At 45.2% G+C, this 25,699-nt stretch overlaps 2 protein-coding genes and 1 long non-coding RNA gene across 5 annotated transcripts; all 3 read right to left on the bottom strand.

Moving 5' to 3' along the window:
• Positions 1 to 191: 191 nt before the first annotated feature.
• On the bottom strand, positions 192 to 5,057 carry endog (endonuclease G). The gene is made up of 6 exons (XM_028034219.1): positions 4,142 to 5,057; positions 1,364 to 1,557; positions 1,148 to 1,289; positions 722 to 831; positions 568 to 649; positions 192 to 494 (listed from the first exon to the last, which is right to left on the bottom strand). Exons 1-6 carry the CDS (start codon positions 4,319 to 4,321, stop codon positions 297 to 299), a joined length of 906 nt encoding a protein of 301 aa, XP_027890020.1. The 5' UTR covers positions 4,322 to 5,057; the 3' UTR covers positions 192 to 296.
• Positions 5,058 to 8,013: 2,956 nt separating this feature from the next.
• LOC114154816 (uncharacterized) lies at positions 8,014 to 10,596 on the bottom strand. Its single transcript, XR_003597621.1, has 3 exons — positions 10,326 to 10,596; positions 9,060 to 9,389; positions 8,014 to 8,057 (listed from the first exon to the last, which is right to left on the bottom strand). It is a non-coding gene; the product is annotated as an uncharacterized LOC114154816 (long non-coding RNA).
• Positions 10,597 to 11,618: 1,022 nt separating this feature from the next.
• ntng2a (netrin g2a) lies at positions 11,619 to 25,604 on the bottom strand. 3 transcript variants are annotated; one of them, XM_028034131.1, is made up of 15 exons: positions 24,755 to 25,604; positions 22,120 to 22,455; positions 20,414 to 20,672; positions 20,107 to 20,252; positions 19,780 to 20,018; positions 19,188 to 19,360; positions 19,085 to 19,108; positions 14,823 to 16,493; positions 14,346 to 14,390; positions 14,162 to 14,236; positions 13,186 to 13,353; positions 12,823 to 12,966; positions 12,644 to 12,733; positions 12,385 to 12,559; positions 11,619 to 12,168 (listed from the first exon to the last, which is right to left on the bottom strand). In XM_028034131.1, the coding sequence occupies exons 2-14, from the start codon at positions 22,330 to 22,332 to the stop codon at positions 12,429 to 12,431; spliced, it is 3,378 nt and encodes a 1,125-aa protein (XP_027889932.1). In that variant the 5' UTR covers positions 22,333 to 22,455; positions 24,755 to 25,604; the 3' UTR covers positions 11,619 to 12,168; positions 12,385 to 12,428. The 3 variants fall into 3 exon arrangements, with proteins under 3 accessions (XP_027889932.1, XP_027889934.1, XP_027889933.1); XM_028034133.1 differs by lacking the exon at positions 24,755 to 25,604 and having other exon boundaries at positions 22,120 to 22,984; XM_028034132.1 differs by lacking the exon at positions 11,619 to 12,168 and having other exon boundaries at positions 12,354 to 12,559.
• Between the last annotated feature and the right edge of the window lie 95 nt (positions 25,605 to 25,699).

Genomic DNA, 25,699 nt, shown 5'->3' with positions numbered 1-25,699 from the left:
CTGCAGCCCTCACACTTTTAGATGAGCCTCCTCTGCACCACACCTGAGTAGAATAATTAGGTCATTAAGGCTCTGGAGAACTGAGGTAATGAAGCCGTTTCATTCCAGTGTTTTGTAGCTGCAGCACAGCGACTGGAGGCCTGGAGTTTGACTCCCCTGCACTAAATCATCATGAATGAATCAGAAACGCCTTCAGATCAGCTGCCTTTAATGAAAAGCATGAAAACTGCAGGAAATGACGATGTGTCCCCATGGCGACCCCACAGCCTGCAGCAGGGCATTGTGGGAGCGGTAGTTCACTTGTCGCTGATGGCCTGCAGGCTGCTCGTCCGCTTCATGATGTTCGGGACGAACAGCAGTCCCGACGCTCGCTCGATGGTTTCTATGGAAACCAGGAAACGCTCCAGAGGAAGCTTGTCGTCCACCGGCTGGTTGGGAAAGACGTAGGAGCGAAGCTCCACCCCCCGGCCGTTCGCCTGCTCCAGAATCAGCACCTGGAGATCGGGGCCAGGTGGGCTCAGAACACAGGCAGGTAGCTGATGACATCATCACACGGTCTACTCCTACCTTGAAGAAGTGAGTCGGCACGGCAACGTGGTTCCGTCCAATCACCTGGTACCTGACGTAGAGCTTCCCATCGTCTTCCTGCCTGAAAAAGAATCACGCCTGGAGTCTAAGCTCCGCCCCCTAACCACAAAAGAACAGGTAGAGGCCAGTTTACCTGGGCAGGTAGAGCGGGCCAGTGCACACGTAGATGTTGAGGTAGTGTTTGGTCAGAGAGCGGCAGAGCTTCTCCAGGTTGTTCCAGGTGTTCTGGTTCAGGTGAGGGTTCTGCAGAAGCAGGTGGAGAAAATGAATTAGATCCGACGAATCAGAGGCTCGGGTGGGCGGGACCTAAATGCAAGGCTGAGACAAAATGAGACGATGTGATTGGTTCATTCTGGGTCAGAACCTGCTCAGTGCGAGAATGGAACCACAGACACCTGGGCAGGTGAATCATGTGCTGTTCTCCAACCTGCTTTCCCATTGGTTATTGATTAGATTATTGATCATATTGACCCCGTAGGACGTCGTCCTTCCTGTGTCCTGATTGCCTCTCGGTGGTCTACCTGTACACATCCAGTAACCTGAGTCAGGTGTGTTTTACCTGTGGAGCCACATTGCTCAAGTAGAAGGTGTCCTCCATGGCCTTTTGACTCCACTTGTGATTGGCTGCAGCCGCCAGGTGACCCCTGTCGAAGCCACTCCCCCTGTAGTCTGCGTTCGTGGCTCTGTGGAAGACGTGGACGCTGCCGATAAAACGCGTTGCAGATTAAACTCCATCCAGCCACCCGACTCACCTGTCTGCACAACTTCTACTCACCTGTCGTCCTCTTTGAACTCACAGCGCTTCCTGTCTGACGGACCTGTCAGGGAGGCGGGGTTTAGCCTCTCAATTACCCAGGATGCCGTGCGTGTGCGAGGATCGTATGACGTGACATAGGACTCTCTGGACCGGACGTTGGCCAGTGAGGGGAAGCCATACTTCATCACAGCTCCAGAGTTACCTGGACTCACCTGGACTCAACCAAACAAACCAGTCAGTGGGATGGTGGTGCCAGAACCATCGACCGATTCTGGTTCCGAACCGACTCCGACAACCCATCCTCACGGATCAACTACAGCTAAAGAGCAGCAGGACCAGCTGAGGCCATCTGGAGCGGGTTCTGGTTCTGTCAGAGTGGACTGCTTAGGTTAACTTAACCCAGAGTTATCTTAGCGATACTTAACCCAGAGTTAGCTTAGCGATACTTAACCCAGAGTTAGCTTAGCGATACTTAACCCAGAGTTAGCTTAGGTTAACTTAACCCAGAGTTAGCTTAGCGATATTTAACCCAGAGTTATCTTAGCGATACTTAACCCAGAGTTAGCTTAGCGATACTTAACCCAGAGTTAGCTTAACGATACTTAACCCAGAGTTAGCTTAGCGATACTTAACCCAGAGTTAGCTTAACGATACTTAACCCAGAGTTAGCTTAGCGATACTTAACCCAGAGTTATCTTAGCGATACTTAACCCAGAGTTAGCTTAACGATACTTAACCCAGAGTTAGCTTAGCGATACTTAACCCAGAGTTAGCTTAGCGATACTTAACCCAGAGTTATCTTAGCGATACTTAACCCAGAGTTAGCTTAACGATACTTAACCCAGAGTTAGCTTAATGATACTTAACCCAGAGTTAGCTTAGCGATACTTAACCCAGAGTTAGCTTAACGATACTTAACCCAGAGTTAGCTTAGCGATATTTAACCCAGAGTTATCTTAGCGATACTTAACCCAGAGTTAGCTTAGCGATATTTAACCCAGAGTTATCTTAGCGATACTTAACCCAGAGTTATCTTAGCGATACTTAACCCAGAGTTAGCTTAGCGATACTTAACCCAGAGTTATCTTAGCGATACTTAACCCAGAGTTAGCTTAGCGATACTTAACCCAGAGTTAGCTTAGCGATATTTAACCCAGAGTTAGCTTAGCGATACTTAACCCAGAGTTAGCTTAGCGATACTTAACCCAGAGTTAGCTTAGCGATACTTAACCCAGAGTTATCTTAGCGATACTTAACCCAGAGTTAGCTTAGCGATACTTAACCCAGAGTTAGCTTAGCGATACTTAACCCAGAGTTAGCTTAGCGATATTTAACCCAGAGTTAGCTTAGCGATACTTAACCCAGAGTTATCTTAGCGATACTTAACCCAGAGTTAGCTTAGCGATACTTAACCCAGAGTTAGCTTAGCGATACTTAACCCAGAGTTAGCTTAGCGATATTTAACCCAGAGTTAGCTTAGCGATACTTAACCCAGAGTTAGCTTAGCGATACTTAACCCTGACCCTTCCAGGTTCAGTTGGACTCTAGATGTTTAGAGACTTTTTTCCTGAATGAATCCAGGAATCTAACCTGCTCTGGATCAGAACCACATGTTACCGTAGTAACAAGATGAAGAACTGAAAACAAATGATTTTAAACAGATTGTTGCAAAGACACTTAGCTGTTTATGGAAGAATATATTAAATTTATGCTAAAGTTCTTTATGTCCAACAGTTAAAACAGGAAATAAAAATAATTTTATTAAGGAAAGATAAATATCACAATTATAGTAAAGAGAATGGAAAAAAGTTGGAGACAATGTTCTTGACTTTATTGTTAATGGCTTTTAAAGTTGAACTAGTTAAATTCACTTAACAGCAGAAACTCTGGTTTCTTAATTTATCATATAGTGAAAGTTTACTGTTATGATTTTAATGCTAAAACGTTTCATCACCAGGTCGTTCTTGATAATCCATGCAGCTTTACTAACAATCAGGAAATTTATTTTTATAGCATCTTTATGAATAACAGCTGACCAATAAAGATTTCTGCCAAAAAATCAGATCCTATCTGGACTCAAAGCTGGAAGATTAATGGTGAAAGAAAATCTAACTTTTACGGATGGAAATGACATCATCAAAATTACATTAACCAAAAACTTAATTTTTCCAGTTGCACAAGACGACATTTTTCTTGGTTTTACATCAGAGCAAATAATTAAAAGGGATAAATAAATATCTGATTCCTGTCCAGTTCAGGGGATTGAATGGAGTCTGAAAATGAGACAAAATATTCGGATAATTGATTTTTCTACGGAGTCCGTTCTGCCCCCTTCTGGCGGCTAAAGTTATTACATTTGGTGCTTTTATTTTGAAGGAACAAGTGCATTTTATTAATTTAAAAATATTGTCAATGAAGAATGACTCAGCAGGCGAATTATTTGAATAATTTTAACATTTGCAATTAATCTAAATATTTTAATATCACTGCACATATTCAGAGGTATATAATTCTCTTTAGTTTTTCAAACTGAAGTTTATTTTATGATATAAAGTATTGATCAATCTGTCATGTTTATTTGATCAGATAAGTTTGTTTATTAAGAAACTACGAAGCTCAACCCGATTAAACTGCTGGTGGTTCCGAGGAGCTGATAAATGTTTCGGGAGGATTTAAAGTAGTTCTGATTCAGATCTCAGACTTAACCCAAAGGTTCTTGATAAATGGGTCGGAACCGGGTTATGAGAAAGTCCAGAACCGAACCTGAGGCTCGCTCAGACACAGCGGTTCACTCACGGCGAGTTCGGATGCCCGGACGGTCAAATTCTCCGGTACCGGGAGGACCGGAACCCACCCCAATAGACCGGCTTGTTGCTCCTCCTCAACTCGGCTTCTGTAGCTCAGCCGGTGGCTCACTGCGGCTCCGAGTCCCGCTCCGACCAACAAGGCGGTTCCGGTTCGGCCCAGTAGCTTCATGGTTCCGGTGGATCAGCTGATCCGAACCCCTGCAGCAGCGTCCTTGTTGTACTGATCCGGAGTTTAGTTTTGGACCAGAAACTCAACCTTTGGGTCCAGGAAGGCTGGTTTGAAGGTTGCGCTTGCAAACAAGGTCACTTCCGGTGTCTGGTCTGACGTCACTGGTTGGGTTCGCATCATTCGCATCACCAGCGCAGTGAGCAGGTGGAGCCGGTTTATATGCAGTTCGTTCTCAGGTGAAGAAGCCACAAAAGTTTGGAACTGAACTTTGGATGATAAATGCGACTTAAATCAGAACCTGGCAACGATGGATTTAGAAAGAATAGTGAGGGTTGTAGTTGATCATTTCATACACAAACAGCTGTTAAGTACATAAAATGCTGACTAGAAAAAAAATCCCCACATGTTTTTGCGGCCCCCTCTAGTGCAGCGCCCCGATGCGTTGCATACACTGCATAGTCACTTTTTCCGCCACTGGCTAGAAAAAATTAAAGATATCAAAAAGAAAATTAACTCGGTTGAAAAACGTGTGGAGCTCAATGAAAAAGATACAACGTCCTGCTGGAACCTAAGGCCGAACCCAGGGTCGGGGTTAGGTTCCAGCGCCATGGCCGACCCTGGAACCTCAGACTTCCTGGAGTCGCTGAGAGCGAGAAGGACGGGATGAGGGAGGACGCTACTCTGTTACCGCTGCTCTTTCGGCTACTTACACTACTGTACTTTGTTTTGTTGTTTTTCATAATTATTTTTTATTTTCTCCCTTTCTAATCCAATAACTCAGGTCGCGGTGGGGCGGCGCTGATCTCCGCAATTCTGCACGGAAATCCGCTTTCAGTTCATATTAAAATTATTATTTTACAGTACAGTAGTTATTTGTAAAAAAAAACCCAAAAAAACCGTTTATACAGTACTTTTTATTTGTTAAACAAATGTTTGGGCCTGCAAAAAGGTTTTCTTCTTTGGTTTCAATGTATTATGGATAGGCCTGTCACAATAACAAATTTTGCTGAACGATTAATTGTCTCAAAAATTATTGAGATAAACGATAATATTGTTTGAAGACTTTTTTTACACTGATTTAATGGAAATGACGTAATAATGCATGTGATTTCCTGCCAAAGATAGATACACTTTATTTTCAAAAGAATATTTAACACTGGAGCTGATAAACAAAATAAACAAAACAACCAAAAACAAAAATAAAATGGATTCTCAGTCTCCATTAACAAAAAACTCACTTGAAAAAAAACAATTAAACAACATAAAGCCAAAGTGGAAATAAATACTGCATTCAACCAAAAGAGTGCAGATTATGAAGTCATGATTTTTTGCTCCTATTTTTCCCCGTACAACAATCTTAAAACCTAAGATTGTGTGGTGTGTTACGGTAGATCCTCGTTGCCGCTCTGATCTAAATCAGAGGTTTTCACCGACTGGGAGTTTTAATTCCACCTGTTGAATGTGACAGGTAGCCAATCAGAAAGCCGGATTCCCCTCCATGTTTTCTGAGGGGAAATTACGGAGGGGAATCCCAAACAACCGGAAGTCCAGCGGACATTGGAGATGATACGTGGAAACAACATGTTGTTGCGCAACACCCCCCCCCTCCTTTCTGTCTCTACTCTCTCACTCTCGTACTTCCTCTTCTGAGAGGGGAGATGTGCTACCAGCTCTCCGTCTAACGGGTCCGTTGAGTTTCCTAAATCTGCTGGGATTTACCCTGTCCAGAACTGAAGTAAACTCTGTTTAAGCTGGTTTCGAGAAACGATTCGCCTGGTTATCTGACGGCCTACATCCAGGTGTCCCACCCTTCTTCCCCCTGTGAATTAGCCAGACTGAGCAGCCTACAGCCAACTAGTTTCACAGAGCACACCTGTTAACGGTCGCTCGTTCTCTATTTTGCAACTTGCATTTGTTATTGAACCAGGTAGGTTTTAGTGACTCGGTCGAGTCCCAAGGATGAGGTTTTACATTTGGGCTACCAGCAACCTAAAAACATTTTCCACCTCTTCCTCTCCAGAATCAAACATCACAGCTATTTTACAACCATCAAAGAACTTTAAGGTGACTCATTAACTGAATGTCCACAACATCTTTTAGATTTTCTTTATGCTAAATATTTTATTAGTAAGGCATTTTTGCAGGGTCAGTACAGCTTAATTCAGTAGCAGAAATAATCAAATAAGTAAAATCAATCATCTAGTCTATCTTTCCCTACTGCTGATACTGAGAACTAAAAAGGGAACCTTTGAGAGAGACGGACGGAGTTTGGCGCCTCGAACCCCAGACCTGGCACGACGACGAAGAAGGTGTGGCAGCAGGAGGAGGAAGTTGATCGACGAAGGCCAGGATCTCCGCAGGTCCGATGAGCTTCTTCTCCGCATGGATGCTGAGGTCACACAGGACTTGGTGCTGGCAGGAAAAACGGCACCAGTTCTTCTTCTTTGTCTTTGTCTTCATCTTTGTCTTTGGGGTCAGAACCCAGCCGATGAGAGAAGTGCGATTCGAAGCCACAGATTGTGGGCCAGACGGGTTGGTCTCCATGTGCAGGACAGTCTTCGGCTCCGTGGCCCCGGCTCTTCTTCAGCTGCAGAGTTCTTTGTCCATCTCGATCTTGGCTCGAAGCTGCCCGGAGGATCCAACGAACGGTTCCTCTTTTGCACCCACCTTATATAGGGTTCATCTGTCTGCTTAGACAGATGATCTCATATCCGTCACTGTCTTAAGAGACATCATGTCATGATGTCTGTGCCAATGTCTCAGGGCTGCTCAACCTCCTGTTTCCATATAAGGTGCTGATCATCTCTGCTCTCCTGTTAGTTCCCCTTTTTCCCTTCCTGTCACCTTTCACCTACCATCTACCTCCAACATATCAGTGATGTTTAATTGCAGTTTTATAACCTTTTACACCATTTCAAGTTCAATGTCAAAATCACATTTATATCACATTTATTTTCTTTAGCTTCTCTGATTTAGCATTCATTTATAATTTTATAACCATAACTTATTAGTTACTCTTATTATGATCTTAATGTGAGTTATTACAGATGTTTTTCTGAAAAGAAACCAAGAATAATACATGATTCTAATTATTTGATACCAAAGTTACAGTTACTTGTTTTTCTTGTAAGTGTTCCCACAAATGTAAGTGTAAATATTATTACAAGTAAACCAATATTAATATAAGTATTTTACTTTGAATCTTATCCAATTACTCAAAATGTTTAGATTTCATTCTTTAAAACTTTCATGCTTTAAACTAAGAAATAGTCTCAGCTATTTTTATAAATCTGCAGGCTGGAAACTTCCTTTTTTTCCAGGAAATCTGCTTTTCTTGTTTCATGAATCTCTCTGACTGACTATGATTTTTTATGATTAGATAGAAAAAAGTAGAATTAAAGCAAAGTTTGCATGAGACAAAAACAACACACACAACCAGATTTATTTTATTGACACCTAAGTCTACTGTTGGGCCTTGATATCACTTGAGTGATTCATTTTAAAGATAACTTTATTTATTATTACTGTTAAACTAAAATCTCCAGCATGGGGAAGTGGGATGAGCTCGGATTTTCTTGACAAACATTAATGTTTATTCAACATGCAAAGAATATAGAAATGACAAGAGGAGGAGTTGGAGCTAAATTGCTACCGCAGTTGATAAACCCGGTAACTTTTCAGCTGTTCTTCGTTAACGTGACATAAACAGGTTCTAATGATTTTCATTCAGTCAGGACTTTACGCTGACACTAGCCACAAGCATTGCAGGTAGATTGTAGTAAAGCATTGATTAATGCCTGGTTTTAAAATTAGTTCACTGAACTTGCAGCCATTATTTTGTGCCCATTGTTGGACACAACACGGCAGGACCGAACCGATCGAACCGTTATACCTAGGATTTCTGTCGGCTAATGTGTGGCCTGTCAGGTTTTGAAAATGGGCGACAATCAGCCGACAGCTCTAAGATCGTGTAGTGTGCACTGGGCTTTACACTAAGGAAATGAGGTCAGAGGTCAGTGGAGAGCACCGGAGTTGAGCCTTTTTTCATTCAGTCTCATTAGCTGAAAGAGAAAAAGGCCGGAAGAGACGATAATGCCGATAATTGAAATGAGGTTGATAGTTTTAATTTATCATACGATTAATTGATTTACCGTTTATCACGACAGGCCTAATAATGGAGTATTTTATTGTATAATAATTGTAAAAACAATAAAGGTTCCTACTTCGCGGATTTCGCCTATCACGGTTGTTTTTGGAACGTAACCACCGCGAAAAACAGGGAGGTTAGCCCTAACCCCACCCACCCGGTCCGCAGTGAAATTGTGAAGGGCTGACCGGTCCGCGACTAAAAAGGTTGGGGACCGCTGCTCTATGGCACATATGTGACAATTCATACTATTATTTTCTTTATGCAAGACTATTTTGACTGTCATTTTCTGCCTTTCTGTTTTAGTTTATGCTCCCCTTGGCATATTTTTGGTGATATGTTCACTGTACTAGCCAGTTTAATGCTGCACTAGTTAAGCGTTGATCTGTTGCTGCTAGGATGCGCTGAGCGGCTAACGTTGCTAACGTTGTTCCTGTTGACTGCGTGTAAAGTCAATCCCAGAGATCTTCCATGTTGTTCAAATTCCCAGTTTGTTCCAGTAAGATGAACCATTTGTGAACAAACCCAATTATTCCAGGATACACAATGACTCAGCGGTCAAAAACGTGTCTGCCCTTCCGGGTTCAACACCTGTCATACTGGAGGCCACAGCTCCCCCTAGTGACCAAAAACACAAACATACACAGTTATGTGTTGTTTACTATAACAAATAAAGTTCATTTAATAAAAAAAAAAAGTGGAGCCTGAGGAAGAGGGTGTTGACCTCCGACCTGCCTCAGGCCCCACCTTCGGGCGTGCTGTGGTGGCGCAGGGGGTTAGCATGCCCCACATTTGGAGGCCTTAGACCCGCGGACGTTGCGGGTTCGACTCCCGGTCTGACGACCTTTGCCGCATGTCCTCCTTCAAAAATGGCGTCGGCTCAGCTGGTTGCCTGCAGACGCAGCTCCGTCGTGTGTTAATCTGTGTATAAAAAAAACTCTTGCTGTAACTGCGAAATAATTTCCCTGCTGGGATGAATAAAGTAATTCTTCTTCTTCTTCTTCAGACTCCACCCCCACTAAGACCCACAGATGGGAATCAGTTAATAAAGAACAAATCAGCCATTTTGGCTCCAATCTGCAGTTTTTCTTCCCACATAAATGTAAACAGAGTCGTGACGTGCAGTGAGCTGGTGATTCACTGACATACTCCGATTTATTAATATGGACACAACGCATGTTATTGTTTCGTATGCGTACATGCTGCAGGGCAGAAAGGCTTTTCTGTTACATGTCATCCACAGCTGCATTAACTCAGTGAAACTTGGAAATGTAGGCATCATTAATTTAGTGCTACGCTCTACAGCAGGGGGCCCAAAGCGGGTTCTGGAGGCCCGGCATCCTGCATGTTCTAGTTTTCTCCTGGTTTAACACACCTGGATCTAATGATGGATCATTAGAGGCCGAAGAAGAACATGGACCTGCTGAGAAGGAGAGACTAAACCATGCAGGATGCCGGGCCTCCAGGACCCGCTTTGGGCTCCACTGATCTACAGCAAAGAAAAAACCCAAGTACAACTCGCAACCACTTCGTCTCGCTGTCTGTATCGGCCAAGCTACACGCAGACTCGTTACCATAGCAACTGACAACAACCCCACTTTATGTTTCAGGATAAAACACCAAATATACTCAAATATTTCAGACACAAAGAACAAAACATCCAGTCTGTTGCAGTAGTATGGTTTAGGTAATGATCGCTGAGGCAGATTGTGTTTTTATCTTCTATTATCTTCTACCGCTGCTATTAGCTAATCCAACAGCAGTTTGTGTTTCTCTTCTGCATTACATACAAACTGTACCCCACAAAACGCACATTTCATCAGAAAACTAAGCAAAAAAATGTTATTGCCGTTTTACCTTTACTTATAGATGAAGTCCATTCGCCGCTAATTCTGCTCAAAAATATCCGTTCATCCAAAAGCAGATCTAGCCTAGACAAGTCTTTTCTTGTTTACCACTTCGTTTGAGAATCATCAAACTATCTTGAAGACAAACTTTCAGCTCCGCTGTTGGTTTTCCTTTAGTTACTATTTCCTGCTTCAATGGAAAATCCACTTTAGAAAACTGTTTAAGTGTAGAAATGTAGTCATCCATGTTGACGTCGGAAGAGAGGAGAAAACTATAAATATATCTGTTATTGGCCTCACTAGATACTCGCACTAGCTATCCAAACAGCTAAACAATCTTGAAAGATGAAGAAAATCCTGACGGCGATGACTGGTTAATAAAGTTTACTTCAGTGATAGTTCAATAATTTTCTTCTCCTTCCTTTTTTGTGAAACTGTACAGAAATGCAATGTATTACAATCTAGGCTTTACAGAGCGATACAAATAAAATAAAGGACCAACACGGCATTGACTTTCAATGAAATGAGGATGTTAGCTAGCGATTAGCAACAAAAATTAGCATATGAAAACGGACTCATTAGCATAATAATAACGGGCTTTAAACATACAACTTTATACAATACCATCATATTATGTAACATTACAGGTGTCTTAATGTTTTTACCAAGTAATACTCACAGACAATGCTTTAACAAACACCAAGAAAGAACTAGGAGGAGTGTGGAGCGGCCGTTTGAATCTGGGCAAAGCACTTCCTGTCCATATTCTTCTTCTACTATTAACTTAAACAATAACTTAAAGTGACCACAAGGTGGCGTATTTCAACTAATAATAACACTAGCAATATTATACACAATAAACATAACAATATCGCTGCACTTTACTGTATGGCTAGCTCCATGGCCGGCTCCATGGCCGGCTCCCTGGCTAGCGCTCCGTGGCTAGCTCCATGGCTAGCGCTCCCTGGCTAGCGCTCCGCGGCTAGCTCCATGGCTAGCTCCATGGCTAGCGCTCCATGGCTGGCTCCATGCCCGGCTCCCTGGCTAGCGCTCCCTGGCTAGCGCTCCCTGGCTAGCATGGCTGGCTCGCTATTTCTGTCTCTTACTCTGCAGTTGTGGAGTCTCAATGTCTGGGATCATGAGCGCCCCCTGCCATGAGGCCAGAGAACTGCCTGCCGCACCTCCAATCTGTTCTGTGGTTTCTGATCGCTGCTCAGCACAGAAACACGTCACACACACAGCTGGTGACAAAAACACTGAACATTATATTAATAAGCTAAATTATGGAAAATCAGTTCATATATTATAGGTTGGTTATACTATTTTATTGGCGACGTTCAGACAGGAGGAACATGGAACATGCAGTTCATTATATATTATTTTTCCATGATGGCAGGTGAGGCTCTGCCTGCCTCTGCTGAACACACGTCACTGACATAAGGAGTCCTTGCATGTTATAATTGTTTAAAGTTCAGCAGAAATGATATTTTTTAGCACAAAATAGTGAGTTCAAAATCAGAAGTTTACATACTGTCTGTAGTTAAATCAGACCAAAGTTGTAGATTAAAATAATCAATAATGAAAGAATCTGTTGGAGATTATTCGTTCCTGGAATATGTTTATTAATAAAAAGATGGAAATGAATAACTTTTGGTTTAAAAATGGGGTTGTCCTGTCTGCTTCCTGTCTCCTTCCTGTTTTTCCGTAATTTTTGGACTTATTCTGACATTTTTCATCCGTCGTCAGAGGAATGGATTCCTGGGATTATCGGCGAGTCGCCAGCAGCAGGAAGTGTTTCAGAGCAGCTGAAGCTCCGCCTTCATCATCGCAGTGCCGCCCCATTTTCCTCACCGCTGTGGGACACAGGAGCATTCTGGGTAATGTAGTGTTCATGTTGGAAGTGAGATGTATTCAGTCTTGGGTTTTTGATGGTTTCTTTGCTATTCAACACTAAAGAGTCACCTGACAGGTGCAACAGTTGAGAATAAAGGGTGATGTCACTTCCTGTCATACTGCAGAAAAAATAATGATTATTAGCTTTTAATCAGGACCAATTATCTTTATCCCACCTGCCTGTGATGTCATAGTGGGTGTGGTCTGTAACGGGGCATGGTCAGCTGATGGTGTAGCTGATTAGGATGAAGGTCACCAGATGAAGTTGTGATGTCACCAAGGGGGAGGAGCCCTTTGAGTTCGTAGTGCAGCCGCTCTTCTTCGTGCAGACGCTCCGCTCGCAGAACTGACCTGCACACCCAAACGTAACACACTTGGTCTGGTCAGACCCCGCCCACAACACCTAGCTGTGACGTCATACAGCTGTACAGCTACCTGTGGAGTTGCCTGGACAGGTGCAGCGCAGAAAGTCGAAGCAGGTGCCGCCGTTCTGGCAGAGCAGCCGCTCCGAGTCGCAGAGGTTCTCTGAGGGACAGATTAGAGTTCGTCAGCTAGCATAGCTTAGCTGACGAACTCTAATCAGCTAACACCCAGGCAGCTAACGGCAAGCGAACCTGTGCAGCCGGCTCCGCCTCCTCGCCAGGTGAACCCAGACACGCAGGAGTCACAGCGCCGCCCGGTGGCTCCAGCTTTACAGCGACACAAACCCAAGTCAGAGCAGTGAGGAGACGCGCTGCCGTCCGGGTCGCAGTCGCACTCTGAGGACACACTTAGCATTAGCATCATTAGCATTAGCATAATTAACATTAGCTTCATCAGCATTAGCACTAGCATCATCGTCATGGGGTGTTATACACAAATCAATCAGCAGGTGGCGCCACCCCTCAGGATCTACTCTCATTTTCTCTGCGTGGTTTTGCCGGCCGGCTGAGGGTGTCAGAGACCCGGACCGGGCCGATGCGTTTGGTGGTACCGACCCACACAGATGTTGTCGTCATCCAGTGGCAGCGAGGCGTTTCTATAGTAACCGAGGCGGCAGTACTGGCAGCTCTGTCCTCGCGTGTTGTGCTTGCAGCTCACACACGTCACCACATTGATGAAGTCGATGTAGCTGCAGCGGTTGGAGTGACCGTTACACTCGCAGTCTGGAGGACACACACACACACACACACACACACACACACACGCACACACACACACACACACACACATTAGAGCCTGGACTCACCCGAAGCCCCGCCCCCTGTCAATAAAACTTTATTTATACAGTCAAGTGGAACAAAATCTCTTCAAACATTTAATGGACAAACCAGGAAATCATCAAATAATTATTGATAATAAAAGGAGAAGAAATGAAAGGAAATATGGAAACAGAAGATTTATGAATATTTATAAGGAAACATAAATAACTAGAAATCAAAGAATTATTCATAGAAATGAGTAATATCTCTCTGCTGGCCTTCAGGAAGGGTTCTGGACCGGTTCTGGACCGGTTCTGGATTTCACTGAGCTGACAGGAACTGTTCTTAAAGAACCGCTCCGTTCTATAGGAGCTCCAAAAGAACCGCTCTAGAAGACCTGCAGGTCAGCAGAGGCTGAATAACGTCTGATCAGAACCTCACAGAGCTGGGATCTCTAGAACCACCAACAGAACCTTAAAACTGGTTCTGAAAAGGACCGGTGGCTCTTCTTTGGGTCTGGTGGCCGAGTTCTGAAGTGTCATTAATTGGCTAGGGGCTAACCCTAACCAAGATCTATGCTCCAGAATCAGGACGGTTCTGGAAAGTCCAGTCTGACTGCTGGATCCATTAACACCAGAACCGGCTGATTCTGTTCCATTTTAGATGTTTGGCAGAGGAGGTTCTGATCTGCGACTGGATTCAGAACCGGACAGTGTTTCTGTAATCCTGTTGGGGGGCAACTGGGAGGCAACTGGGAGGCAACTGGTCTTACCCTGGAAGTTGACGTAAATGATTTTGGACAGCTGAGTGGACTTTGGTCCCCCTGGAATCAGAATCTTCTGGATTGCTTAAAACATGAAGTAATCAGAGTGACCATGGCAACAACAGGTCAAGGGTCAGATGTCTGACCAATCATGACAACATCTTATAAAAGCAGCAGCCATGTTGGTTAGTACCTTTCTTCTCAAAGCCTTTCTCCTCCTCTTTGGAAATGGCGACTCCTTGTGTGAACAGACAAAAAATGTTGGTTTTAAATTATTCGTTAATCATCTCACTGAACTTCATATTTAGTTCCTAACAGCCTCCATGTTTAATAAGCGGAACCAGGCAGTAGATCCACTCTTCAGACGCTAGCATCATTAATACACTGCTTCTTCTGTCTGTTTCCAAAATGAGTAGAATCCAGAGGATTTACGCAGAAGTAAACTGTGTCAAAGCAAATTGGCAGACCATGAAGAACTTCCTTTTGGACTTCAAAATAAGAGATCCAGGCAGAGATTCCAACGTGTTTCAAGCTACATGAATGCACTAATACGCTGATAGTAGATCGTTTAATGACATTTTCTTTGATTGGAACAATCTTAAGGTTCCAGATCTTGTCATTCTGATCAGTTTATCTGAATAAAGAGTTATTTTAATGCAATCAGTTATACCTTTGATCTCTCTTCCATCTGTCCTTTCTTCTTTAGACTCCTTTTTTCCAGATGCCGATTCTTCGGATGGCTGAGCTGCTTCCACCACAGAAGACTTTTCTTCTTGTTGGGTTGCAGGATCAACAACGGAGGCTTGTTCTGAGCTAGACATTGGATTTTGTAGTGATTCATCCACACCTAGATTAGCATTGGGTTTAGATTGATCCAAGGTTTCAAAACCTGGATTCAATTCCAATTCTCCCCTAGAGGGAGCCGATGGCTCTACATCAGCCCCAGGAGCTGAAAGGGGAATTATGGGTGGAGTTAGTGAGGGAAGGGATGCATCTGTCAAAGCGCCAGGAGTCCTAGAGCACTCTACATCTGGAGGAGGTGTTTCTGGAGGTTTATTACGAGAAGGGAAGTCAGGAAAAGGTATATCTGAAACTGAATCAGGAGAAGATACAGCCATCGAACTGTCAGAATCTCTAGAGGAGAATGTTTCTGGAGGTATTTTTAAAGTAGATCCTAGAGGAGGAGATTCCTTTGGCAGAAGTAACTCAGAAGACAGCAAATCAGTTGCAGTTTCTTGAGCTTTAGATGACAGGCTGCCTGGTGGAACGTCTGAAGGTGGTAAAACTGAAGGTACATAAAAGCGAACATCTTCAGGAGGTTCCATGGGATGAAGCATACTCTGGGCTTTTAAAATGGGTTTTGCTTCTTCAGGAAGACTTGCTACATCTAATGGGACATCTGGAGGGGGCAGTGGATTGACTAGAATATCTGGAGAAACAGACGTAGTGTCAACTCTGGCTGAAGGTGGAGCGTCTCCTTCCTGAGAGGTTGGAGTAGTTCCAGTTGACAGAGCATCCCCTGAAGACAGCTGTTCACTGGGTGGAGTGATTTCTGGAATGGTTGCTGGATTCTGGGCCCTGGTTGATGACGCTACAAAAACAGAAGGTGGAGTGACTCTGGTCACCAAGTCGGTATTACCAGTCCCAGAAAAGGTGGAGTCAAAGGGTGGTGTCACTGAGCTACTCTTAGACTCCTCCAAGTTCCTGGTGTTGGCTGAGATTGTGAAGCTATTACTGGCTACACTGTAGCTGCTAATGGTGCTACTGGGACTGTTGGTAACTTTCCCCTGGGCGGTACCGACGGATGAACGGATGTCTGCTGGAGGTCCTGTTGTAGCAGCATTACTAGCACTACGAGTACTACTCACAGCAGTAAAAACTACAGTACTACTCTCAGATGCTGTGATAACATCTACGGCCATCACAGAATTTGTAGTACTGGTGTAGTACGGAGTACTGCTCATGTCAGTCATGGATATAGTGCTAGTCCTACCAAATACAGGGGTATCAGTCATAATTGGACTATCAGTGGCAGTACTTGTCTCTGCAGCAGTGACACTCTGTGGGTCAGTGGCAATCGAATTTCTGGCTGCGCCTGGTAGAGTAAGAGCACTTCCTGTGGTTGTGTAAGTACCCAGTGAATAGTAAAATATGGACAAAATGCTGTCAGTGGTGGTAGAGGGGCTGGACACGGTTCTGTCCGGAAGAGTTTGGCTGCCAGCGAAAGTATCGTCAGTCAGAGCGGGCGATGTCCAAACAGCAGCGTTCAGGTCAGGCTTGGTGCTGCTGTCAGGGGCAGAGGTCGTGATGTCAGCTTCTCCATCTGGTCCATCAGAAGCTGCTGTCAGAGAAGAAGAGTGACGACTCTTAGTGACTTTGTTCTCTACAAATTCTGGCTGAACCCTGCAGAACATTAAACTGGGAGCTTTCCAGTCTCATTTCCATCCTGCTGTCTTAATTTAGCGGAACTGTGTTGGTTCGTAGGCCGAACTGAGCCGCTCTGTCCCTGTTTAGGTCCAGAGTTTCTCCCTATCTTCTCTTTCTGTACCAAATTTGATCTTGGAGTCATTTTCACACCTGAGAAGGTGATGATGACAGCAAGTACAGGTAACAGCAGAGAGATAGTGCCATTACCCCAACATGTAACACCATGTACTTTCACACATGGACTTCTTTCAGTTATATTTGGAGCTCTTATCTCTGATCCTTTGACACGGATCAGGTTCTCTGAGGAGAAGACGTTGGCCTCCAGCTTCCCCAGAGAGCAGCAGCTAATCCTCAGTCTGGAGGAGATTCTCTGACAAACAATCTGCGAATCATCAAACCCTTAAAGATCTGTAAAAAGTGACCATTGTATTCATGAAATATGAATCATTTACAGTCTAATTTCTACCACCAACCCTGTTAGCCTGTGTATTTTAACCTCTGGCACAGCGGCACATTGGTGCAGGTGTTTCCAGAGGAACCAAGTTCCTCCGCCATGGAAACAAAACCAATTTCTGCACAAAAGGTGAAGTCTGAAGTGGAGTCAAAGGGTGGTGTCACTGAGCTACTCTTAATCTCCTCCAAGTCCCAGGTGTCGGCTGAAATATGGATGTTTTCTCTCACCTTTCTTTGCCTGACCTTGGACTTGCTTGAGGTTCTGCAGCAGCTGGATTGTTCTGTCAGAAGATGTAATAATGCTCCCGTCTGTGTTCTGCAGAGATCTTTTCTGACCTCTAATGTTTTTCTAACCCAAACGTTTCTGGACGGAGAGCAGAGTCCAGAGGTTTGAGGTAGCGGCTCTACAGCGACCACTGACCGCTAACTCTAAACCATCTAACGTCTGATCTCTGCCACTGTTGCATCTTAGAGGTTTCAGTTCAAAATGACTGAAAACTGTCTTCATGGGTGACTAAACTAAATGTTTTATGCTTAAAGCTGCAGTTTGTAACTTTTATTTTAAAAAATGTTAGTTTTTTTTACGTATTTGTTCAGACTGTCGCTACACAGATAATCCTCCCTGAGCTACTAGTGGCGTCTGAAGAAATTAACCGACAAGAAACAGTCAGTCTGAGCCGGGAGGCGGGTCTCGGCATTGTGAACCATCCTCATGTATACGCTGCTAAATAAGATAAGATAAGATAAGATAAGATTTATTATCATTGTCATCAACAGATTACAGATTGAGATTTGCTCGACTCGACTTAAGATGCAGGTTATGTGTATATACATAATATACAAAGATAAAGAAATAAATAGTACAAAATGAGAATAAATAGACATCAGAAGATGGTTGCAGCGCCTGGAGGTGTCGCAACAGAATTGACATTTTTAACACAGTGGTGTCAAGAGCAGAAGTTCTTATGCCTTTGAATTTAGTGCCATGATTGCCATCGGGTAAAAACGGTTTTTTAGGCGATTTGTCCTGGTTTTTATTGCTCTGTATCTCTTGCCTGATGGCAGCAGCTGGAAGAGACCATGGCCAGGGTGTGAAGAGTCATTTAAAATGTCCAAAACTTTCTTGTGGAGCCTGGAAGTGTAAATCTGTTCCATAGTGGGGAGGGGGCAGCCTATGGTTCTCTCTGCTGCCCTAACAACCCTCTGGAGCGCCTTCTTGTCCGCAGATGTGCTGCTGCCGTACCAGACACACAGACCGTACGTGAGCAAATGTGCTCATGAGACAGAAACAACCTACCGTTTCAGGAAAACCACTGTAATAGGCGGCTATGCTAACTAGAATCAGCATTCAGGCTCTGTTGTGGTGAACAAGCTGTAGAGAAGCAGAGCGGAAGACAGAGGGTCTGAGCAGCACGTACACGAGGATGACTGGCAACACTAACACCCTCCTTCTGGCTCTGATTGGTTGTTTCTGACTGAGTGGTGTATTTCTGCAGTTGGAACTGGGAGCAATGGGAAGAACTCCGTTTTTCAGATTATGTCTCCTATTAAATTGTCATGGCGACATTTTTAACAAACATGTAAAACAAACTTTTTTAAAGTTATAGAATGCAACTTTAATGAGACTGAGTCGTTACTGACGGTGTGTCAGGCACTACCTGCAAAGCTGCTGCTAAAGCTTGGTGTGGTGGTTGAGTAAAGATCGGTGTGTGTGTGTGCGTGTGTGTGTGTGTGTGTGTGTGTGTGAGGTGATGACCCATTAAGACAGATTAAACTCCACCATCTGCTGGTGCACTAACTCCCAGGAGAAGCCGTCATGAAGGTTCAGGTGTTTCTCTCATGGGGAAGTCAGGATTCTGTAACCATTCAGCCGATTGGCTGAAGAATCAGGAATCTCACACAAAAGAAAGTCACAGGCAAGTAAAGTGAGTTTAGCTGCATCGATTAAAAAATAATAAAATAGACGAATCCTTTAAACAACATGAGGAAAAAATGATGCAACACTGACAGTGGAGCAGACAGGTGAGGAAACGGGCGATGAGTTCTGCTTACCAACCGCGCTTCCTGCTGCTTCACCTGGGAAACAAAAGGTAGGGATGGAGTTGTGTGTCACCTGGTGTGGATCTATGTATGAGTGTGTGTGGGGGGGTCGTACAGGTGTTGGCGGCGCCTCTGGGCAGGGGCAGGTAGGATCCCGGTCTCCAGCTGCGGGACCTGAAGCCCCCCCTGCAGCGCTGGCAGTCCTGTCCGCTGGTGTTGTGCTCGCATTCACACTGTAGAGTGGCATGCCGCAGCACGCAGCGAGATGCATGCAGGTTGCATTTGCACCTGAGGAACAGACGAGCGTGGAGCACCAATCAGAGACGGCCTGACCCCGACCCAGGACCCTAACCACATCCCTTCTCTCTGGGAACCTGCCTGTCCTCCTGGTGGTGAAAAACTCAACATCTGTTAAAACCTGCTGAAGTTTCAGAAGATCCACCACGTCCAAGGACTCCACGGACCTGACCACACTTGACCCCAGCCCCGGGGTCGGACATAACTCTACCTAACCCCACCACATCTCCAGACCTGATCGTTGAGGTCTGGTGTGGTTGTTGGTCACTAACAGCATGTGGTCATGTGTTTGTAACATAGCTGAGGACTTTCAGAAGTGCAGAATGTGTCGTCTGGTTGAGGGTTGCTCCCCGTGAGCTTACGTCCGTGAAATGTTTCTAAAATGTAAGCAAGTTCAGGAGTTTGCTTACCTGGCAGGTACATCAATGTTGGAAATGGCGTAGAAGTACTTTAGTAGGTTGTCTCTCTGGACGTAGGTTCCTCCTAGAGCAGGGCGGAGGAGCCGCAGACGGAGGTTGGAAAAGGTGAAGAAGTCTCTGAGACCCTTCATCGTCTCCATCCGGATGTAAAGGGCATCCATGTTGATAAGCTTTGGCCCAGCGAACACACCAAATCGGGCTCGCACCTCAAACACCACGTTCTTCTCCTCCTGGAGCAGTTTGGAGTCAACAGAGTTTCAAAGACTTTCCAGAGTTTTTATTGTCCCAGTGAGACATTAGTCAGGTCCAGTTACTCACCTTGGCACCAACCCAGCCGGAGTACTTCTCAGTGCAGATGACCCGGGTTAGGTTGGTCGGCGCCAAGTCAGAAACTTGTTTAGGTGACATGCCGAAGGCCTCGAGGCAGTCGTCAGCATAGTACTGATATGGCTGCCATGTTGCACCTGCAGGACAAACGGCATCAACAGCAACTCAGTATCAGAGGAAACATTTACCAGCTGCTTCCTGGTGTCGACCCAAAGTTCTTCTGTCTATCTCTGACATCCTCACTAGAACCCGGTGCTGAACCTTGGCTGGTTGTTCTGAGTGACTGCCGACAGGTTACCTTTGTCCATGGATTTCTCCAGCACCATGCTGGTCGGTCTCCCGTATTCAAAGGTAATGATGATGTCATCAGCCACCTCCAGACTCTTGTTCCATGACAGAGTGATGTTAGCCAGTAGGGGCTCAGGATACCTGGACCAGGTGATGGTTTGCCAATAGGTGATGAGCCCCCCCCTCTCCCTGTCTCCCATCAGCTGAGGAGGGTGAGACAGGTCAGGACTGGATGCGTCGCACTCGTCGCTGCACAGGTACGGGTTCTCCTGCCAACACATCCAACAAGGCATCAGGCGGGCCGGTGCAGGAGCTTCAACTTTCTGTTATATTATTTCTGTTTATAGAAAGAGCAAAGACGGGTTCAGGGACTCGGACTTCTTTAGGTCCGACCCGGTCGGACTGACTCTGTCAGAGTCAGAGTCAGTCAGATGACACGACTTCTGGGTCAAGGGTCAACTGTCACAGTCTGTGAAAAGACCTGGAAGCTCCTGCTACCAAACTACCAGCCTGGTTTTTAAAGACAGAGGACCAACTGGATCAGTTGGGTGGGTTCCAGTCAGTTCTGGTAAGGTCACTGGGTCAGGTGAGTTTGGGTCCAGTTGGTTCAGGTTGGGTCCAGTCTCACACCCCTGCAGACAGACTGAGGTAGGTTGTAGAACCGGTACAAAGTGATACAAAGAGGAAAGATGGAGGACCAGTGGGTCAGCAGAACCACCCAACATGTGGGTTCTGCTCAGATGGACGGGTTCTGGTCATCTCTGGTCCGGCAGATTAACACCGACTCTAATCTGATGAACTAATCCCTGAAGCTGCTGGTGCCAACTGTCACTCCACGGACTGGGTCAGAACCAGAACCAAGGCCAGCTCATGTGTGGCTCGGGGCAAAGCACAACCAACGTATGGAGACCTCAGTCGCAGGTTCGATTCCCAGCCTGCCGACATTTGCCGCATGTCTTCCTCCACCCTCACTACCCTCTTTCCTGTTGGACTACTTTTGAATAAAAACCACTAGAGCCAACAAAACCTTAAAAAATAAAACTGTGCCGCTCCGTCCATCGTCTGCTCGTGTCTCAGGATGTGGAGGATCAACTGTCCATCACAGGACAATGCAGAGACACTGACCTGGGGACAAGAGACAGCCACCCGGAGACTGCCTGCAGGGATTTGAACCGAGGACCTTGTTGCTAGGCGATGCTGTTGCTTCTGAGCCAACAAAACATTTTATTTTACTTTTTCCACCTTTTCCCATAAATTAACATTTAGGTTTTTTGAGTGTATATAGCATTTATTAATAATTCAAGCATGAAAGTCCCACGGGGACAATTAGCCAGAGAGCGGGACTCACGGCGCCTCTGTGGTGTCCAAGCTTTGGCGCCGGGCCCCGCAGGAGCTCCCCGGCTGACTACTTCCAGTATCAATAATAAATAAAGATTAAATTAATCAGAGGAAGGAATATTCCATGACTTCATTTCAGATCCAAACAGAAAATGTTTCCCACGCCCCCTCTGTCGCCTAGCAACAAGGTCATTCTGCAGGTTCTCTCTGGGGACTCCGCCTTCCTCCTTCGGCCGCGGCCATCGGACCCTCGGGGGCCGCGGGACCCCCACCCTGGAGAAACATCTGCTGACCAGAACCATGAAGGCCTCTGGTGGAGAACCCGACCCCCACTAGAACCCGACCACCCAGAGGAAGGGGGATGAGGGCAGTACCAACCAGAGTGCAGAACCTCTCTGGGGGGTTTCCACAGGTGATGCCGGGGGGGTCGACTCTGATCTGCATGAACTCCTTCATGTTGGTGGGGGGGGGCTGACAGGGGAGGGCCTGCCGTCCTGGCCCCGCCCCCAGGCTGCAGGCGTCCAATGGGCCGCTGGGCTGAGAGGAGGACGGAGAGATGATGATGATGATGAAGAGCAGGGGGGGGGGCATGGTGCATCTGAGTCAGTCAGGCAGGAAGTTCATCAGCTGCCTCATTCTCAGACTCCGCCTCCTCTACCTGGACCGGGTCATCATGATGGGCTGGGGTCAGAGGTCGCCAGGAAAACATTGGACCTGAAACCGAACAACCGGAACCAGTCAGAACCACGGTCCCAAAGTGGGTCTTCTCCCAGCTCCAGGACATTTCCAGAACCAGAGACTAAAGTCTCGGATCAGAGAAACTCATCCAGGCTTTGATTCCTGCAGCAGCGTCTCCACAGGTCTGATTGACAACCCAACGGTCCAGAACACTGCTGCTGGAGTTCTGACTAGAACCAGGAGGATAGAGACACCACCTGGTTCTGCACCATCTAGTTCTACATCACCCCGTTCTACATCATCTAGTTCTACACCACCCAGTTCTACACCACCCAGTTCTACATAACCCAGTTCTACATCACCCAGTTCTACACCACCCAGTTCTACACCACCCAGTTCTACATAACCCAGTTCTACATCATCTAGTTCTACACCATCTGGTTCTGCACCATCTAGTTCTACATCACCCAGTTCCACATCATCTAGTTCCACATCATCTAGTTCTACACCACCCAGTTCTACATAACCCAGTTCTACATCATCTAGTTCTACATCACCCAGTTCTACATCATCTAGTTCTACATCACCCAGTTCTACATCACCCAGTTCTACATCATCTAGTTCTACACCACCCAGTTCTACATCACCCAGTTCTACATCATCTAGTTCTACACCACCCAGTTCTACATCATCTAGTTCCACATCACCCAGTTCTACATCACCCAGTTCTACATCATCTAGTTCTACACCACCCAGTTCTACATCACCCAGTTCTACATCATCTAGTTCTACACCACCCAGTTCTACATCATCTAGTTCTACACCACCCAGTTCTACATCACCCAGTTCTACATCATCTAGTTCTACACCACCCAGTTCTACACCATCTAGTTCTACACCACCCAGTTCTACATCATCTAGTTCTACACCACCCAGTTCTACATCACCCAGTTCTACATCATCTAGTTCTACACCACCCAGTTCTACACCATCTAGTTCTACACCACCCAGTTCTACATCATCTAGTTCTACACCACCCAGTTCTACACCACCCAGTTCTACATAACCCAGTTCTACATCACCCAGTTCTACACCACCCAGTTCTACACCACCCAGTTCTACATAACCCAGTTCTACATCATCTAGTTCTACACCATCTGGTTCTGCACCATCTAGTTCTACATCACCCAGTTCCACATCATCTAGTTCCACATCATCTAGTTCTACACCACCCAGTTCTACATAACCCAGTTCTACATCATCTAGTTCTACATCACCCAGTTCTACATCATCTAGTTCTACATCACCCAGTTCTACATCATCTAGTTCTACACCACCCAGTTCTACATCACCCAGTTCTACATCATCTAGTTCTACACCACCCAGTTCTACATCATCTAGTTCCACATCACCCAGTTCTACATCACCCAGTTCTACATCATCTAGTTCTACACCACCCAGTTCTACATCACCCAGTTCTACATCATCTAGTTCTACACCACCCAGTTCTACATCATCTAGTTCTACACCACCCAGTTCTACATCACCCAGTTCTACATCATCTAGTTCTACACCACCCAGTTCTACACCATCTAGTTCTACACCACCCAGTTCTACATCATCTAGTTCTACACCACCCAGTTCTACATCACCCAGTTCTACATCATCTAGTTCTACACCACCCAGTTCTACACCATCTAGTTCTACACCACCCAGTTCTACATCATCTAGTTCTACACCACCCAGTTCTACATCATCTAGTTCTACACCACCCAGTTCTACACCATCTAGTTCTACACCACCCAGTTCTACATCATCTAGTTCTACACCACCCGGTTCTACAGTCCTTCATTGGTAGTTTATAAATCACTGCTGCTGGATCAACCTGCTGGTTCAGGTTCTGGTTCTACATCAGAACCAGAACCAAACAGGAAGAAGCAGCATTGAGCTTCTATGCTCCACAGATCTGGAACAAACTTCCAGAAAACTGGAAAACTGCTGAAACCCTGAGCTTCTTTCAGGCTAAACAAAGCTGGTTGGAGTTGCTATGGAAACATAATCAATAATCTGATCAATAATCAGCTCCAGTTGCTGACTGTGTTTCTATGACTTTGTGTCTTTTGGATGTCATGACCTTTGACCTGCCTCGTTGCTGAACAAATAAACTGGACGGACTGAGCGACAGAACCCGTCTTTCCGACCCGCCGTCAAACAGAACCAACGGTCCGACGGGCTCCTGAATCCAGAGCATCTGGACTCCCTGACCTCCGACCATCAGTCTAGTTAAAGTAAAGGTCCAATTCTCAAAGGTTCATTTTTTCCCAGATCGACTCACCTGTCGGTTCCTCTCAGGTACCAACTCCTCCTGCACCTCCTGCTGTCCCTTTATCTCCTCCTGTCCTCTTCCTCCTCTTTAATCCTCCTCATCCTCACTTCGTGGCTCTAATCCTCCTGCTGCTCCGATCGCCCCGATCGCCCCGACGCCTCTGACTCTAATCTACCAACCCCAAAGACTAAACCTCTCTCTCTCTCTCTCTCACTCCCTCCTTCTGTCTCTCTCTTTATTATGTTGAATTTTCAGTTTTTACAGTGCTGTTGGGCAGCTTGTTTCCTGAATCTGTTTTGTTTCCATGAACTCAGCTTCACTTCCTGCTGCGTTTTAATTTGAACTGAAACATTTTGACTGTTTGAGATCAAAACTGTCCCATTAAAATGAAACTCACCAAATATCTGACGCTTCAAATGTTTTCAGAAACAAAGGAAATCAAAACAGAAAAGTCTTAAATCTTTATTCAAACTGAAACTTTACTTTCATTTCTTTTTAACTTGCATTATTTGAAAATTAACTAACATTCCTGTTTTCTCAACAGATTATTGATATTAATAAGTTGAAGCACAATCAACAACACGAACATCCTGGAAGCATCCTGGTTGAAACGAGACCACAACACAGAAAACAATAAAATTCGGAGAAAATTATGAGAAGAAAGCACATCATCTGAGCTCTCATTGGTTCACAGCAGAATTTGATTAACTACAGAGAAATATTCATAAATCTGCTGAGGAAACTAGAGAACATTTCAGTCTGTGAGGAGAACAACATGGAAACAACTAATCAACAGCGACTAGATTTAAAATAATAAAAGATCTTAAATTCTTACACAATCATTTTTCACACGTTTCAGGTCCTGAATTGTCTACAAACCGCGTTTAAGGAAAAAATCCGTCTCTGTTGAGTGGAGTTCCTCCTCCCTACCACATGGTGGCAGTGGTGCGATAT

This window comes from Xiphophorus couchianus, chromosome 12 (genome assembly GCF_001444195.1).
Source record: "Xiphophorus couchianus chromosome 12, X_couchianus-1.0, whole genome shotgun sequence".
Lineage (NCBI taxonomy): Eukaryota > Metazoa > Chordata > Actinopteri > Cyprinodontiformes > Poeciliidae > Xiphophorus > Xiphophorus couchianus.
This window is presented reverse-complemented; position numbering and strand designations above follow the sequence as displayed.